Source organism: Magnolia sinica, chromosome 5, assembly GCF_029962835.1.
Source record: "Magnolia sinica isolate HGM2019 chromosome 5, MsV1, whole genome shotgun sequence".
NCBI lineage: Eukaryota > Viridiplantae > Streptophyta > Magnoliopsida > Magnoliales > Magnoliaceae > Magnolia > Magnolia sinica.
Genome location: NC_080577.1, coordinates 110,810,842 through 110,829,256, shown reverse-complemented (window position 1 = coordinate 110,829,256; position 18,415 = coordinate 110,810,842). Strand labels below are relative to the sequence as shown.

The window sequence follows — 18,415 nt, the reverse complement described above, 5'->3', positions numbered from 1 at the left end:
TGCAATCAAAGGATCCATTGAAGTCGCTCACGGTTTTGCACAAGTGCGTGATTTATTTTTTATTCCAATTGAGTAGAGTGTGTGTGTGTGTGTGCAATCGGGATTATATATATATATATATATATATATATATATATATATATATATATATATATATATATATATATATTGGGTGTAATTGGGATTAGGGCGAGAATTAGGGCTTTTTAAATTGTTCTAAAGGGTTTAAGGGCATAGCTAGGATTTCAAAAGTAATTCAAGGGTTGATCGAATCGATAAGATTTATTATCTCTTGTAATATTGCTTTTATAATGCATTATTTGTCGCCTTGTGCTGTGGATTTTTCTCGAAAGAATTTTTTCACAGAGAATTTGGATTACCCTCCGCGAGTTCTAACAAGGACTTCTCACTAAAATAATAGGTACTTTTTTTATTATGCTATGATAGATTTTTATTTTTTATGTCAGATCTAGTCATATTTGTCCCTTTTATAAAGATTGGGATAGTTTTCGTTTTGAAAATTTCCATCACTGTAGGAGAAACCATTATGAGGGACGTTTTCAGCCATTACGAGAGGAGGGGGGCCGTTACTGGAGAAGGCCATTGATGGCCATACAATCCAACAGTGCTAAATTGAATTGAAATTATAACTTCATTGCTGGTATTATGTTAAGACCTGTTTGATGTGGGCTTGTAAGAAGTAGAAATTGGTCACATTTCTTTGATATGTAGACATTGGTGGGCCTAAATCAATGATTAAAACAATTTAATGATGGATCAATTCAATTTTGATGATATGTGGTCCCACAACCCCAGGTGGCTCACAGGTGCGAATGTCTCATCAGTGCAAACTAACTAATTGCATTTTCCAGTTTTCATTCTATCCAAACAGGCGTTTTTAGAGTGGTCCTAAAGAGTAAGGTTGGAAGAGAGATTTCACCTATGAGGCTATTTTCATTGAGATTTTGTACCATTCTTTCGTCTTTCTGATTTTTCTCCTTGTTTTGGGTAAAGATCTATTTCTTCCCAGACAGACTCCGAGTAGCATGGCTCCATGCGTGTGATTTGGTTAGTAATTAGAGTCTGATGGCTCGTCATGACAATCAGAGCGACTTGTCTTGATATGGACCGAGTCCGGTCGATTTTGGAAGTGCTTTACTAAAACTTGCATTAGTTGTGGAAGCCGGTCCCTACGATTGCTGATTTCACAACAGAGGGGTATTTTAAAAAGTTCAAAATTAATCTGAACCATCCATTAGTGGCTTGGATGGGCCATGCTTCCGTTTCGTGACCGTGAATTTTGAGAGGGGTCATCAGACACCTAGTTGATTTTGCTGCGATTAGTAAGTACTAATAGAAGATGTTTATTTTCTGATCATTTCTTTGTATGTCCATGGTCTGATTACCAAGATATGTTAGGAAGCCGTGGATTCCACGGAGACAAATCAAGCCAGGCACATGCAATCCAACAATCAAGCCCAGGCAAGAACCATATAATTTTTACTTGGAGAAACCTTTGTGGATAAAAGTATGGCACAAAGAACGAGTAATGTACTATAAAAATAGTATGAGAGAGTCTTAAGGATTCAAACAAGCATTGAATCTATTTCACAAGTCTTAATTATACCCTTGAATCCTTAAGAAGGATTTAGAAAATCCCAATACATTATGACATCTCCCAAATCCCAATTATATATATATATATATATATATATATATATATATATATATATATATATATATATATATACACAAACGATATAGGAAATAAACCGTACATTTACGTTACTTTGTGCGTGTGCTTGACGGGACCTTTGATAGCATTGACATCTCATCGAAGACCTTGATGGGTTCTAGTATTTGTTGATGGCCGTGACAAATTCTGTCATTGATAGATTTAAGACATAGCATTAATACTCATGCATGGGTGCTCATATTCAGAGGATTGGGAAAAAATATTCAAGCATTTGGATCAATCACAATGAATATGTTGGATCTCTCGTAACTTTGTTGCTTGTTAAGGAGTACATTGAGGGACGTCAGATCATTTCATTAATACGGATCATGCAGTGGGCCCCACATTAATCAATCTGGATCGCACATTTCCTCCTTTGGATTGGGACGACGTGAAAATTACTTTGATTGGATGAGAGTATTGGCCCAAAAAGAGACATGGGCTACGGTTCATACATTCAATGGCCAAACATCTATTGATGGATGGTCAGGATAGTTTGATGAGAGTGATATTTAAGACATGGGAAATCCAAGGTGGACGTGCCACATCAGCTATTTACGGGATTATTATGATTGGGAGAATGACATGGACCTTGTTCATCTGTAAATGTGCAATGCTCTGTCATCATAGCATTTATATGATGGGCCCCACCGTGGATGGGGGACGTCTCAAGAGTATCCTAGATTGGAAGATCCTAACCCTTTGATTCTTGGCCTAAGATAGATAGTTAAAATAAAATAAAGAAATGGCCCAGATTCCACATGAAACCGACCAAAGATTGGATGGCTGAGAATCTTCCAATCTGGAAATGTATTGAGGCACTATTAATCGAGAATCGGGTTCATCAGATCCACAGTCTTGATTACCAAACAACGGCTGCCTTGTGTGGATGGGCCACTTTTGGAATAATACAAAGTAGATAATCGTGACCGTCCAAACACCAGCCACTAAAAGATTGATTAAAAATGACAATGATACATTCCCTAAGCAACAATTTCAAGTAATTGGACAGTTTTGTCATTAGTACTGCACAAATGATGGGCCCACCTGACGAACGGTCCAGCCGATCAGATTGCAGCCACGTGTGCAGCTGGGATGCACGCCAGACCTCGATCATCTCCATTGATGGGACTGACCTGACGCCGGCCACAGGAAGTTCCTGTGGTCAGAAGCTATGTGGGGTCCATAGAGACGCCCATGACAAATCCACTCCGTCCATCAGTTTCGCAAGACCACAATATGAGGCAGATCCAAAATTGAGATGGGCCAGACCGTAGGAAACATTTAGAACAGAAATGTGCACGGTTAAAACCTTCTTGGAGCTGACAACGATGTTTATATGCCATCCAAACCGTTCATAGGGTTATTACCACTCAGATAAACGGTAGGTACAAATATCATCCTGATACAGAACTTCTATGGCTCCCACAGTTTCCAATGGTAGGCATTCAATCCCCGCTGTTCTATGTGGTGTGGCCCAAAAGAGTCTTTTATCTGTCTGATTTTTGGACCTTTTTACTATTGTGGCCTTGAAAAACTAATGGTCGGAATGGATTTATCACAGGCATCTCTATGAGCCCCACATAGCTTCCAACCACAAGAACTTCCTGTGGCTGGGTGCACAGGCAAGTTGCGTCCCATTGGGATAGGAAATTACTTCCTTTTAATATCAATGTGATGTCTGCCCATTTTCAAATCATAGTTTTATGAAAGTAATTGTAATGAGAAAAGATCGAGTGCTCTTTGGAGCACTGTAAGTTATAATGCTCCTAGTTTTATGGTGATACTCGGGGAGTCTGAACGTTTGATCCGGACTGTCCATTAGGTTCAGAACAGATTCCAACGGCTACCAGGAAAAAATGACAGTAATAGATAATTTTAACCATCTGATTAATAGCCTATTAAATGAACGGTCAAGATTGTTTATATAATATAGGTCCAACCAACAATTTGAGCCATCTATTTGTTTGGGCCATCATGGATCGCTTATGGTTATAGAGAATCACATTTACAGGGCAATCACAACCATTCAATTTAAAGGCTTGAGAAACGGATGGGTATAGAAAAGAAATCCAACTTACAGGTGGATTGAATCAACTGATCAGTGTGATGTTTTCATGGTAACCCATGAAATGTGTGGGGAATAGAAAGGACGGTTCTGATCGATTGATTGGGTTCTCCAAGTGTCCCAACACAACTAGGAGCACGATAACTCAATTTGAATTGTTTTGGGCGACACTGACGAATCTTCCAAAGAGATTGCCCATAACTTCTCTTGACGGAGGTAGCATGGCCATTGATGATAGAAATAACTACAACTATATATAATAGAGTAAAAGTGCTTTAAATGGTTTCATGGACTTCACCTTGTATTTTCCATAAGGCTGTTTTGGTCATTTCATCATATCCAATGAAAAATTCTCTCATCTTGTACCAAACAGTCCTTTCTATATATATATATATATATATATATATATATATATATATACACAGAAACGGTTTCCTGCGCACCAGGCCGCACCGACCTTAAATGCGAGCTCCTCCTTCCGCCGTTAGATCCCTTCATCGGCTGAGATTTAATGACTGAGCGCAAGAGAGAGTCTCCTGAAGGAAGACTCGCGCGGCACTTTTTTCGGCAAGACAGGAGAAGTGACGTCTCCAAGTTTTGCCGGCCACGCCATGATGTATGTTTCGTATCTACACCGTTCATCCATTTGAAGAGATCATAGTAGGGCATGATCCAAAAAATGAATCAGATCCAAAGCTTGAGAGGACCCCACCACAAAAAACAGAGGGGAGAGTGACACCCACCGTTAAAAAGTTCTAAGGGCCACCTCATCACTGTTTTCTATCGGAGAGTGATGCTCCCCTGCGCACCTACGCACGTGCGCACCTTTGAACATGTGTCATGGGTGTTTAATCTGAACGGTCCATGTGATGCGGAATCTCATGAAACCCCTTATGATAAATTTTCACCTTGATCTAAAATTATGGTAGGCCATAGCAAAGATAAATGTAAATCAAGGGAGGAAACTGTTTTCATTTTTAATGGCCCATCAAAGTTTTAGATCAAAGTAAAACTTGGTCCCGGGGGGTTTCACGAGGTTCTGCTTCACATGAACGGTTCAGATTTTGCATCCACATCACGTATGATGGGTTCTCAAAAAAGTTCGTATGTAGTACGTACGAACTGGTTCGCAGGTGAGCGTTTCCGTGTATGTATACACACACACACACACACACACACACACATGGGGAAACGCTCACTTGCGAACTAGTTCATACATACTACATACGAGCTTTTAAAGAACTCATCATATCTGATGATTCTCGAAAATCTGAACGGTCCACATGAAGCAGAACCTCATGAAACCCCCTGGTTTGAAATTTTACTTTAATCCAAAACTTTGGTGGGCCATGAAAAATGCAAACAGTTTCTTCCCTTGATTCGAATTTCTCTTTTCTATGGCCCACTAGAATCTTAGATTAGGGTGCAAATTCACCTCCTAAGGTTTCATGGGATACCGCATCTTATGGACCGTTCGGATTCGATTCCCATGACACATGTGCGAAAGTGCGCACGTGCGTAGGTGTGTAGGTGAGCATGCCTTATATATATACTTTCGCACGTGCGTAGGTGTGTAGGTGAGCATATATATATATATATATATATATATAGATATATATATATATATATATATATATATATATATAGGGAAAAGGTAACTCGACCTCACGAGTCCGTCCCATGAGGTCAAGCTGTGTGGGCCCCACCGTGATGTGTTTCGAACATCTACCCCATCAGTCAGATGCATCATTCCATCATGGGCCTAGGTCTCAAAAATCAAGTCAATTCGTGACTTGTGTGGGCCACACCACATACAGAAGTGGAGAGGGGTCGTGCACCATTAAAACATTCATAATTAGTTTTTTGAGCCCACCAAGATGTGTTTTGCAAATCCACCCCATCCATTATGTGTGTCCCACTTAGATGAGGGTTCAAACCAAGTTTCAGATGCATGAAAATTTCAGGTGGGCCCCACCAAGTGCTTTTATATGTTTTAACGGTGTCTTCACATGATTTTAGATGGTATGGCCCACCTGAGTTCCGTATACGGTTGATTTTTGGGATATCCCATAATTTAAAGGGGACCCATCAAATGCACGGTGTTGATGGTCGACACGCATCACAGTGGGGCCCACACAGCTTGACCTCATGGGAGCTTATCGCGAGGTCGAGGGCATAGTACCTTTTCCCATATGGCATGCTCACCTACTCACGTGCGCACCTTTGCACACGTGTTATGGGTGTCAAATTCGAACATTCCATAAGATCCGGAATCCGATGATACCTTGAGGGTTGAATTTCCACCCTGATCTAAGATTCTGGTGGGCCATAGCAAAAAGAAATTTAAATCAATGGAAGAAACTGTTTGCATTTTTCATGGCCCACTGAAATTTTGGTTCAAAGTAAAAATTGGTACCAGGAGGTTTCATGAGGTTCTGCTTCATATAGACCGTTAAGATTTTAGAGACTCATTAGATATGATGAGTTCTCAAAAAAGTTGGTATATAATCCGTACGAACTAGTTAGTAGGTGAGCGTTCTGATATATAGATATATATATATATATATATGGAAATGGTACTATTAGGTCAACCTCATGGAAACTTTCCATGAGGTTGAGCTATGTGGGCCCCACTGTGATGTGTGTCGAACAACGACACCATCAGTCAGATGTACCATTTCATGGTGGGCTCTGGCTTAAACATCAAGTCAATCCATGACTTGGGTGGGCCACACCACATACAACGGTTGAGAGGGGTTGCCCTCCCATCAAAACATTCATAATCATCTATTAGGCCCACGAAAATGTGGTTCACAAATCTAGCCCATCTACTATGTGTCCCATTTGGATGGGGTCGGTACAAGTTTCAGCGCATCTAGAACTCAGGTGGACCCCACCAAGTTTTTTTTAATATATGTTGTAAGCATGTCTTCACAAGATTTTACATGTTATGGCCCACCTAAGTTCTGTATACGGCATTGACACACATCACGGTGGGGCCCACACAGCTATACCTCATGGGAAGTTCCCGCGAGGTCGACCTCATAGTACCAAGAATCGAAGAAATTCAAGGACTTTAATTGGGAGTAGGACTCTTTAGCAAGAAAGATTAAAAAAGAGAGAAGGAGAGAGAACAAGGAGAGAAGACCATTGACTTTTGGATAATAAGATTATTTCAAGAGATTTAAATCCCCACTGCTAGAAACCAAATCCAATGCTACCTTCTTCATTTTCTTTTGTAAATAGAGAGAGGAAATACAAAAGCTTACAAAAGCTATAAATGCCCATTAATATAGCAGAAACTGAGATGGGGAGTGGCTGGTTTACGCCACTCAATGCTGGAAAACTGTGCTATGTATTGGGGAAGTGTGCTTTTAAGCCATGCGGTAAAACACCCCCAAAGGAATCCAAATCTCCATCCTTAGGAATCAAACACCACAGACATAAAAGGAAGAAAAAAAAAAAAAAACCATCTTTGAGATTTACACCATACTTGCATGTATTTCTCCCTCTCCATACACCTCTCCTCATATGTGAGATAGCTTTTGTATTGCATCTTTTGTAGGTGGGCAACTCATATTTTTCCCTATCTTGTTCTTCATGTCTGTTGCTGATTTTTAGTCTTTTTATTTTGATCCATGGATTCTCCTCCTTTTCTATGATTTTTGTCATGGCAGGTATGTATAAGAATCAGTTGCAAGAACTAGCACAGAGAAGCTGCTTCAACCTCCCTTCATATGCATGCATCAGGGAAGGGCCAGATCATGCACCTAGATTCAGAGCATCTGTTAATTTCAATGGTGAGATCTTTGAAGGGCCTAGCTATTGCCACACCCTTAGGCAGGCAGAACATGCAGCTGCTGAGGTAGCTCTCAACACCCTCTCTACAAGGGGCCCTTCCAGGTCTCTAGCTGCAAGAGTCCTTGTAAGTCTTTCATATTTTTTTTTTTCATTTTTTTTAAAAGTCATGATTGGTAAGTTTATACTTAGTTCAGAAAACCCATTTCTTTTCTGTTGTTTGTTGTTGTTCCTATTCTTCTTCTTCTTTGGTGGGCCCCACTGTTCTATAGGATGAGACTGGTGTGTTCAAGAACCTTCTACAAGAGACTGCTCATAGAGCTGGTTTGAACCTGCCTGTTTACACCACAGTGAGATCCGGCCCTGGACATCTACCTGTTTTTACCTGCACTGTAGAGCTTGCTGGCATGAATTTCACCGGTGAACCAGCAAAGACAAAGAAGCAAGCTGAGAAGAATGCAGCAATGGCTGCATGGTCTTCTTTGAAACAATGTAAAACATACACCCCCAAGAAAACCATCTTTCCTTTGGGAATTGATTCTACACCCACCCATTTTCCATGTTGGTATTTGAAATGGTACACTTTTGTACTATTTCAAATACTAAAATGGAAAATGTGTATGGAAATCAATTGGGGTGGGTGTAAATAGAGGTTCCCTTTTCATATGGACAGAATTTCACATGATTTTGGAACTTAATCATGGTTATCTATGCAGTGCCAAACTTGGGTTCTTTGTCTCAATCAAACAAGGAGACTGAGAGCAATGAAGAACAGGAACAGGTAGTTGTAGCAAAGGTCCTTTCAAATTTCAAGCCCAAAGATGAGAACAAACCTATAAGAAGAAGAAAGATGATGTTGGGTTATAGAGATAACAGCTCTATTTCATCACCCAACAACACCTCACAGTATCAGAAATACCAGCCTTTGGATCCCTTGCTTGATGTTTCTTCAATCTACCCAACTCAACAACACCAGCAACAAAACAGCTGCTTTTTAGCTCTTCCTACTCCTTCCAGGATCTTACAACAAATGCCCACTTTCCAACAGTCAATTACTGCTGCTTCTCAAGATCAATCTCCATCAAAGGACAGCATCAGCAGCAACAACAACAAAAACCCATCTCTCTATTCATCAAATAGGCCCATCCCAGTACATATCAGGAGTAAATCTCAGATCAGAATACAAGAGATTCCACCTCCATTGGAAGAACACCAGAAGGATGAAGAGGAATGGCTTGGTGGGAGATCAGATGTCAAAGGAAAACAAACTGAGATTGGCTCAAGTAGCGCAAATTTCGGGGCTAGTTCTACTAGTATCAGCCCATTCGTCCTGCCCCAAACACCAAATTTCAACCCTGCATCGGCCGAAAACAGGACCCAACAACCACAGATCAGAACTAGGCCTTTCAGACTCTCTACGCCTATGCCAGCTCCTATTCGAACCGCGCCTGGGATTCCTCGTCCGCGATTCCTCCACAGCAGTGAATTTCACTTGCACAGCATTGCTCCAGCGGTTCACATCCGTTCAGTGATCCCAGTCTGTGCGGCCCCACCCACAAAGCCTCCATCAAATCCTCCAACAGCCCAAAAGAAAGAAACCTCAATCTCAGCCTCAGCACCGGCATCACCAACAACAGAAGAGGTCTCATTAGCCAGCTCAATGCTCGACAAGCTGCAATTATGAGAATTGCCTGTTTGCAGCCCACAATGACTGAATTCCACAAGTTTTGCTTGGTGGGTCTTTTCTTAAACTTGTGTTTTGCTTTTGAAAATCATGATTTTGGCTCATGGGTCATGTAAGAGGCTTGTTTCTTTAGTGGACTTCAGTTACGGAAGCCAAATCAAAGCTCAATAGAGTTCAGTTAAGAGAGAAGACCATATAGCAGATTTCTATCCAATAAACACCACATTCTGCAAGTTTTTCTTGATGGTTCTGTTCCTAAGCTTGTGATTTGATTTTGAAATCTTCTAATTTTGGGTCATGGCTGCTGTAACAAGCTTGTTTATTTTAGTGTAATTTGGTTACAGTAACAAGAAGATCAAAACTCAAGAGGTTTCAGTTACGAAAAAGCCGTATACCAATCACCTCTTTTCGATCGATAATCACCAGATTCTGCAAACTTCGCTTGATGGGTGTTTCATTAAACTTGTATTTTCCTCATGAATCCATGATTTTTAGCTCATGGTGCATGTTAGAGGCTTGTTTCCTTTGTGGACTTCGGTTACAGCAGCCAGATAAAAGCTTCAATGGATTTTGGCTATGCGAAAGACCATTAACCAATCATCTGTTTCTAATCCAAAATCAACAAATTCTGCAGTTTTGCATGATGGATCTGTTCCTGAATCTTGTGATTTGCTTTTAAAAGCCATTATTTTGGCTCATGGGTCTTGTGAGATGCCAGTTTCATTAGCTGAAATTTCATTACAGTAGCAAGTACAAAAACAGGTTTCAGCCCATCTTCTGCAGGTGTTGTTTTAGAAATCCATGATTTCGGCTCATGGGTGTTGTTAGTTGGCTTGTTTATTTAGTGTCATTTGATTACAATAGCCAGCTCAAAGCTCGATAGACCTCAGTTATAAGATTTTCAATCCATAATCACTACATTATGCAATATTCGATGGTTGGGTCTTTCTTTAACTTGAACATATAGAAAATTTCAATCCATAATATCTAAATTATGCAATTTTGGATGGATGGGTTTTTCTTAAACTTGAACAAATAGCATTTTTCAATCCATAATCTCTAAGTTCTGCAATTTTTTGCTTTGTTGAGCCCAGCAATTTTCAATCCATGTACGTGGAGATAATGAATCTTTTGCATGGCTTGTTTCATTGGCTAAAGAGAAAAGCTCAACAGGTTCTAGTTAGTGAAAAAACAATATACTAATTATTTGATTTCTGATAATGATAACCAAATTCTGATAGTATTCACCTTCCAATTCCCTGGCTCTTTTTGTGAGAAGGAACTTTCTTCGGTAGAGTTTGGTTACACTGCATATGCTCCCCATGCTCATGCACAGAAAATGTACACGTGTCATAGAGAAAATATAAACCGTACAAATAGTGGGACCTAGTGTAGATGGGCATAGCCCCGGAATGATCTGGATTAGACAGTTCTAACCTCTGACTGATGGGCATTAGCTAATTCAACCATTGACCACTTCTGTTCTAACAGCCCAATAGATATACACCAATCACCTACTTCGGCAAGTGGGGCCCACTGTTTGGACGAGAGAGAGAGAGTGAGAGAAAAGGTCGGCAGATGGGTAGAGAGAGAGCATTGAATGCAGGCAGCAAAAGAAACAAATGCAGTGATAAACGCAAGCGTTAAGTTGTGGTCAGAAATTTAATGGTCTTGTCTTCTCAATTAATGCTTTTCCAGTGGGCTTGAAAGTAAGTATAGAGGGGGTTCATCTCTCCTTGATTTTATATCTTCTGTACTATCTTCATGCAACCATTTTTCATTTCCAAACAACCATCTTGGATTTTGGGAATTGAAATAGTACACTTTTGTACCATTTCACTTCACAGAATGCAAAATCTGTGAAAGGGGTGAAAGAAACCATCACTTCATTTTTCCTTATAGTCTCTTGGTTGTAACAGACGCCTGGATAGTGCAATAGGTTGATCCAGACCGTCCATTAGGATTTACATGCAACATATGTTCTTGGGCTACCAAGAAAAAAAAAATCACCTAAATCGGAATATCCTATCCATCTGTAATTTGGCCTTATTTATATGGCTAGTGATTTTTCAAGCCATATACAGTATGGTTAGGATGGTCTGATTGAAGTTATTCTATGTAACCATGACCAATTCATAGCCCCAGCAAACAGATGGCTCAGATTATTGATTGGAATTACATTTTTATTAGTGATCATTGCCATTCATTTAATGGGCCATTCATTGATTGGATGCTTAGAATTGTCTGATTGCTGTTATTTTTAAGTTGCTTTCCATGAAATATACGATGCACCTAATGGACAGTTGTGATCAATCCATTGGACTGCCCTAGTGCTCCACTAAATCTAGGAGCACTATAACTTGTTGTGACTGAGAGCACTGAATCATTTCTCTTTTTAATTTCTTGGAGATGGGTTTCTCATTGTAGTTGGTTCTTCTTGGTTTTAATTTCAAATCCTGTGCAAGTTTGAGGCAGCCACGTGACTGAAAAGCTAAAATAGCCGTTGGGTTGTTGGAAGGGGAGACTCTGACGTGTCAGCACGCCATTTCTCACGTGTAAATGCCGCGCACGGGGACTGCTTATCTGGGCGAATAGCGTATTGACACGTCAGGGTCGCACCCAGATCGCTGGTTCTGGTGTCTCACCCAATTCGCGCAGTAGGAAGGGGTACTTTTGGGATAAAGGGGAGTTATTTGATACTCTGGCAGTGTACGAGGCTTGATACGCAGGCACTCAAAAGTTATAAACTTTGCATACATAGCGGCATGCTAAACCGATCAAATCGCGGAACCCAATGCCTCCAAGTCATAACCCCAAAATCCGGTTGTTTGAGCAATCCTAACCTATGATTTCTGTACGCTTTCTTGTTGAAATAGGACCACTGGATATTTTTCATTCCCAACTGTCCAATAAATGTACACCATTAAAATAGTCTGATAATTGGTTGATGATACATTAATACCATTATGCAATTTCTAGGTAACTTCCAAGTGCATGTGTATCAGCCACCATGCTTGCCAGAGTATGAAAGTTTTTCTCATAAGGTAGGAAGTCCTCCAACTTCTGAGTTTAAATCTAATCCGCTAGATGGGACATCTGGAAGGCCCCAGTGTTGATGGGTCATGAACTGTCTCTCTCTTTTTTTTTTTTTATTGGAAAGATGATCCCAACCATTAAAAATACAAAATTGAATACGTAATGTTGACCACTCTACAATTTTATCTTTCTACAGATCAGATAGATAGGATCCATTATTGCAACTAATATTTTTTTTCCAGTCTATAAATGGTGCGATCTACCTCTTCAACGGTTGCGATCATCTCTATGAATGGCCCGGATCGCAGATTACGAGCCACGTTAGTACGCGAGTGCAAGAACCGAGGGATGAGCTTTGCTAAGCCCACACACGTGTGCAATACAGCTCACGTACAAGCCACACATGCGCCTGCATGGCAAGTAGGTCCAAGATCCAACCATCCCTCGAAAGGTTGCTCTATGTTGATGCCCCAGACCAAGAAAATCCACTGGTCGGTGGGCCACATATTGCAAAAATAATGTACGGCTGTAAAAAACTTGGTTCAAGTTTCTAAACCGTCCGCGTGTTTCCATTAATTGGAGCCCACCTGCTGAGTGGACCAGATTTATTTTGGAAAAATACGTAGGGTGCCAAGATGATGGATGAATTGGGTCCTGACCTACATGTTATGCTGGCACACCTTTTCGACTTACAGCAGTCGATGAGTTTTTCCTACTTACAGCAGTAGATAAGTAACTTATATGAGATGGGCAGTGTAATAAAAGCCATGACCTTCCGTCAAAATTCCACGCATCAGTAAGGTTGCTTCAGATTAATAAATAAAAAGGTAAGGTAAGTAGGCTGAAGTCTAAGTAAATTAATATCCAAACGCTCCCTTTGAACGAAGACTGCCTATTAAGTTATTCAGTACATTATAATAATGTTTGTGTCCTATCCATGCTGTCCATCCGTTTTTTCCAGCTCATTTTTAAGACGTGAACAAAGATTAAAGTATATTCAAAGCTCAAGTGGACTGCATTATAGGAAACTATATGAATTAAATAACTATCAATGCAAACAGTGTAGGGCTACGGAAGTTTTGGATCAAGTTGATATTTGTGTTTTCCTTCCATCCAAGTCCATGTGACCTCATGAACGGTTTGAATGATAGACATTACTGTGGGCCTTACGGTGGATATCATTATCCCCAAGTGATGTAGAGGTTTTATCTACACCCTCCATCTATTTTTATTTTATATTTTTCATATTGTTTTAAGTAATAAGCCCAAAAAAAAAGGCAGGGCCAAGTGGACCACACAGTGGGTATTAATTTCTTTCTACTGAAAACTTTGTGGGGGCCACGGAAGTTTTATATCAAGCTGATATTTGCGTTTTCCTATGATCCAAGCCTATGTAACCTTATGAACAGCTTGCATGGCAAATAAACATCCTGTGAATGCTAAAAGATTTCAATTGTGGATGTCATTGTCATCTGTGTTCTCATCTGGTGTGGTCCACTTGAGCCTTGGATTTGCCTCATTTTTGGGCTCAAACCCTAAAATGATACGGCAAAATAGATGAATAGTATGGATAAAACTCATATATCATGATGGCGCCTTGGAAGCAGAGTGGTATCCAATTAGGGTGGTCTTTTATGTGCCGCCCACGTTGTGAGGCCTACCTTGATATATGTATTGTATATTAATGTTTTCAGCTCATTTAAGGAAACGAACCCAAAAATGAAGCAGATCCAAATCCCAGGCGAACCACCCCATAAGAAATAAGTGGCAATGGCTTTATGAACTGGTTGAATTGAAAATAAAAATTACAGTGGGCATTACAATGGCCTCGTAAGTTTTTAATAGTAGGGTTCTATCCCCATTGTTTTCTGTGGCATGGTCCGTATGAGATTTGATTTACTTCGTTTTTTATGCTCATGCCCTGAAATGAGTTGCCAAAAAGGATAGACGTTGTGGATATACAATACATACATCAAAGTGGGCCCCATGGTGAGGGCGACACTGTTGGGTGAGCCCAGGGCGCACCTAATCCGGTTCCCTTTTACATGGGCGGAAGTGGAATGGGATTGCAGCGGCTACCTGTCGCATGTGTATATGTTGCAAAACTTTGTGGGCCCCACCATGATCTATGTGTTTTATCCATGCTGTCGATCCACTTTTGCATATCATTTTAGGGAATGAATCCAAAATTGACGCAGATCCAAAGCTTGTGTGGACCACACGGTAGGAAATAGTGGGGATTGGATGCCTGCCATTGAAAACTTATTAGGGACACAGGAAGTTTTAGTTCAAGTTGATATTTGTGTTTTTCCTTCTTCCATGTCCGTGTGGGGAACATATTAGGTGTTATCCTTATTGTGTGGGGCTCACCTTGATGAATGTGTTGTATATCCATGCCATCCATCCATTTTTCCAGCTCCTTTATGATCCCAAAATTTAAACAGATCCAAATCTCAGGTGGACCACACCACTTGAAACAGTGATGACCATTAAAAACTTTTTGTGGCCCACGAAAGTTTCGAATCAAGCATATATTTGTATTTTCCCTCCATCCAGGTCTTCTTGACCTTATGAATGTGTTGGATGGCAAATATGCATTATACTAGGCTCTAGAAAGTTTTTAATGGTGGTTGTTTAATTATCATTGTTTCCTGTGGTGTAGCCCACTTGAAATTTGGATCTACTTAATTTATAGGACCACAACCTAAGATGGGCTGGCAAAATTGATGGACGGTGTGGATATATGAAAAACCATCAAGGTAGGCCACACAGTAAGAGTAACACTCCCAAAGGTTGGACCACAAATAAACATCATGGTGGGCCCCATCAACGTTTCAATGATGAGTGTCATTATCCCATTGCTTCCCTTGGTATGGTCCACTTGAGCTTTGAATATACCTCTCCTTTTTTTCTTTTTTCTCATGCCTTAAAATGATCCATAAATAAATGCCATAGGTAAAACACATACATGATGATAGAGCCCATAAAGTTTTGCAACTAATGCGCATACCTCATGTGCATCCCCTAGAAATTTTCTATGGCCGGTGTTGGAACATGGAGTTTGAAAAACTATTTAAATAAAATAAATTAAAAATTAAAAATAAAAGAAAATTTATCGATTTATAGAAGTTGAGGCGTGACGTGACTCACTCGGCTTGAAATCGAATTTTCTCCCCTTGGACAGCGTCCCAAGTGCAACAGATTTCTAGAGCAATCGACCTACATGATACAACGACTATGATCCGGTTCCAGCGGTGCACTCACTGTATACGGGCTCGAACCACTTTGTAGTCTTAACCCGAACTAGAAAACACTTAGACCGTAGTTTTAATATAAAACAAACTTTTTTCTTACTTTTTTAAAACAAATGAAAGAAAGTCTATTTATAGACTTTGTGAAGACACCCTTTCACAAAGGGTTGTGACTATTGGGTTTAAATCCAAATGGTGCGACCTTTAGGCTTCAAAAGACACAACTTTTTAAAACAAAAATTGAAAAGATATAACCTTTCAGTAAAAAGACACATTTGTAGGGCACATGCACACCTATGACCACAGCCATGGTTCGTCCCAATGGATATTTTGAAACACTAAATTATTTTAAAATAATTTAAAATACAACAGCTAGAAGTTATGTGGGCTCCACGGAGATGTGAGTGGGAGATCCACCAGTTTCTCCAACTCATGTTAGGACACGATGCCAAAAAAAGAGCCAGATTCAAAACTTAGGTGGACCACAGTACAGGAAACAGTGGTGGTGGAACACCCACGATAGAATATAGAAGTTTTGGACCAAGCTAAGATTTGCATTTTCATTCTAGCTAGAATGACCTTATGATGGGTTTGGATGGCATATAATTAACATCATGATTTCAATGGTGGGCATTTCTATCCCCAATATTTCTTATAGCATGATCCACTTAAGTTTTGAATCACATTCTTAACAGACACTATCAATTGTTATAGCAGCTTGAAAATCACTGGTCAATCAAATGGCTCATGTTCAATATAAAAGATCTAAATGATTAAATCATTGAATATTAAAACAATAGTTTGCATTATTGAAATTATAATCTCAATATTAAAACGCATTACATTTACCACCGAGCCATGCATTGGGATCCAACAATATCACTCGTGGATGATGATACCATGTAATGGGTGGGCAAAATGTTTTGTTTCGTACCATACTTGAAAAGCAAGATGGTTGAGATCTTACCCCTTACAACCATATGGATAAGGTGGCTTTGGGTTATGAAAAGGTGGCAGCTGCGTGGATTGTGGGGCCTATGACCATGTGGCATGATGAATTATAAGTTTGACTGTAATGTTTTTACTTTTCTAACATTGGTTGGCTTATATAGGATCTCTTTTGGGGAGTGTATGATTGATTAATAATAAACAATTCTTTAAAATTACTTGTACAAAAATAAATATATTTAATAAATGGCTTGAATATATGTTAATGCACTGGCCTAAAATTTAGATCAATAAGCTTATTAGATTGCGGCATTCATTGGACCATCCAATGCATGTGGGCATTAATGAGCAGAGATATGCTAGATCCCGTGTAACAAATACCTGGGCCAAAGTGTGATAACTGAGACACAACACTTAGAAATTATTAAGAATTTGCGCAGGCAACGGATGATTAAATCAAATTAGCATGTCCAACACATTAGTCCCAATCTAAATATATCATGAACTAAAAATTATGTTTATTTGATTATTTAGTTATTAGATTTGTGGATATTTATTGAATTGTTTGGAATGAAAATATTCGATGGTCCTATTTCAACGGACAAGTATCACAAATCAGAGGCTACGACTGATTATACAATCATAACAGCCGTTGAAGGAGCCCGCTGTGGGTGATGGGGCATTCTGCTTCTCATCTAGAGAGGGGTGTGGAAATCTTTGATGGGGTCCTACACAACCTAGTCTAGGAATAAATCTACATTTTTTTATTATGTGTACTATACCTAAATGACTGGCATCATTATTACTCCTTATCAGTAAAATTTTGTATTTGGGGGACATAAATTAGATACTGTACTTGTCTGTATTGAATTGTGTACTAATATGATATGAAATAATTTGATTGAATAATAGGTTGCTGTTAGAAATGAAACGTCATTTCATCAAAAGCTTGTACATATGAAAAGTGTAAGTGCTATAGTTTATATCCCTGTAAGTTGTCAAATTTGTGGTGACAAAATCTCTGTTATGTTTTATATAACCTGCTTAAGTGAAGCTCTCTCAAGGATCAACATTCATGACTTCATGAACAAACTAAGCTCACATCAAGCAAAGCTCTCAAATACAAGACTCAGGATCTTGAATGAAAGAACTGATCACAAGACAAGACTCTTGAATGCAAGAACTGCTCACAAGACTCAAGCTGAAAAGAAAAAGAAAGTACAAGGCAAGACTCAAGCTGAACTCAAGACTCAAGTTGAAAGTTAAGCTGAACTCAAGACTCAAGCTGAAACTCAAGCCACTTTCATGATTGAGCCACTTCAAGGTTTAGTCTACATCAAGACTTCAAGGCTCATTCTTCATGGTCTCTTGTTTCAATGTCCATACTTCATGATTGAGGTTTGTTTGACCATAGGATGACCTTAGAAGTAGGTCATTTCGGATACATAAGTCGAATGTTATTTTACATGTGATTGATCTGTTTTCGACCAATCTTAGGTCTGCTTCGACTAGTCCTAGACTTACTTCGACCAATCTAAGAAATTTCCTGGATCGATCGTAAGTTTGTTACAAATTCGGATAAAATCTTAGCCTTCGACTAGTCACTGGAATGCAGTCGACCGATCGTAGGCAGTGTTTCGCATCTTCGACCGATCGTAGAATCTACGACTCGAAGTCCGATGAACCTGCGAGGACCTACGACTGGTCCGAAGGAAACCTACGACCGATCGTAGGTGACGTCTGACCGTCGTAGGAGGGCTACGACCGATCGTAGAACGGTCCAAAGTATATCCTGGATTTTTCAAATATTCTACTGACTTCGACTAGTCGAAGAGCACTCTAGACGAGTCGAAGAACTGATCTTCTCACCTATAAATAGAGCACGGATCTCGGAA

The 18,415-nt window shown here is 39.7% G+C and overlaps 1 protein-coding gene across 1 annotated transcript; it reads left to right on the top strand.

Annotated features, from left to right (window-relative positions):
• Positions 1–7,015: 7,015 nt before the first annotated feature.
• Positions 7,016–9,646, top strand: LOC131246688 (double-stranded RNA-binding protein 3-like). The gene is made up of 4 exons (XM_058247040.1): positions 7,016–7,368; positions 7,481–7,728; positions 7,874–8,093; positions 8,318–9,646. The coding sequence occupies exons 2-4, from the start codon at positions 7,483–7,485 to the stop codon at positions 9,283–9,285; spliced, it is 1,434 nt and encodes a 477-aa protein (XP_058103023.1). The 5' UTR covers positions 7,016–7,368; positions 7,481–7,482; the 3' UTR covers positions 9,286–9,646.
• Positions 9,647–18,415: the final 8,769 nt, after the last annotated feature.

What these genes read in the sequence shown, in the direction of transcription:
- LOC131246688 (XM_058247040.1), top strand. Translation starts at nt 7,483, where the DNA reads ATGTATAAGAATCAGTTGCAAGAACTAGCACAGAGAAGCTGCTTCAAC. An exon ending in CTCTAGCTGCAAGAGTCCTT is followed by an intron (nt 7,729 to 7,873) that starts GTAAGTCTTTCA and finishes ACTGTTCTATAG; the next exon opens with GATGAGACTGGTGTGTTCAA. An exon ending in ATGGTCTTCTTTGAAACAAT is followed by an intron (nt 8,094 to 8,317) that starts GTAAAACATACA and finishes TTATCTATGCAG; the next exon opens with TGCCAAACTTGGGTTCTTTG.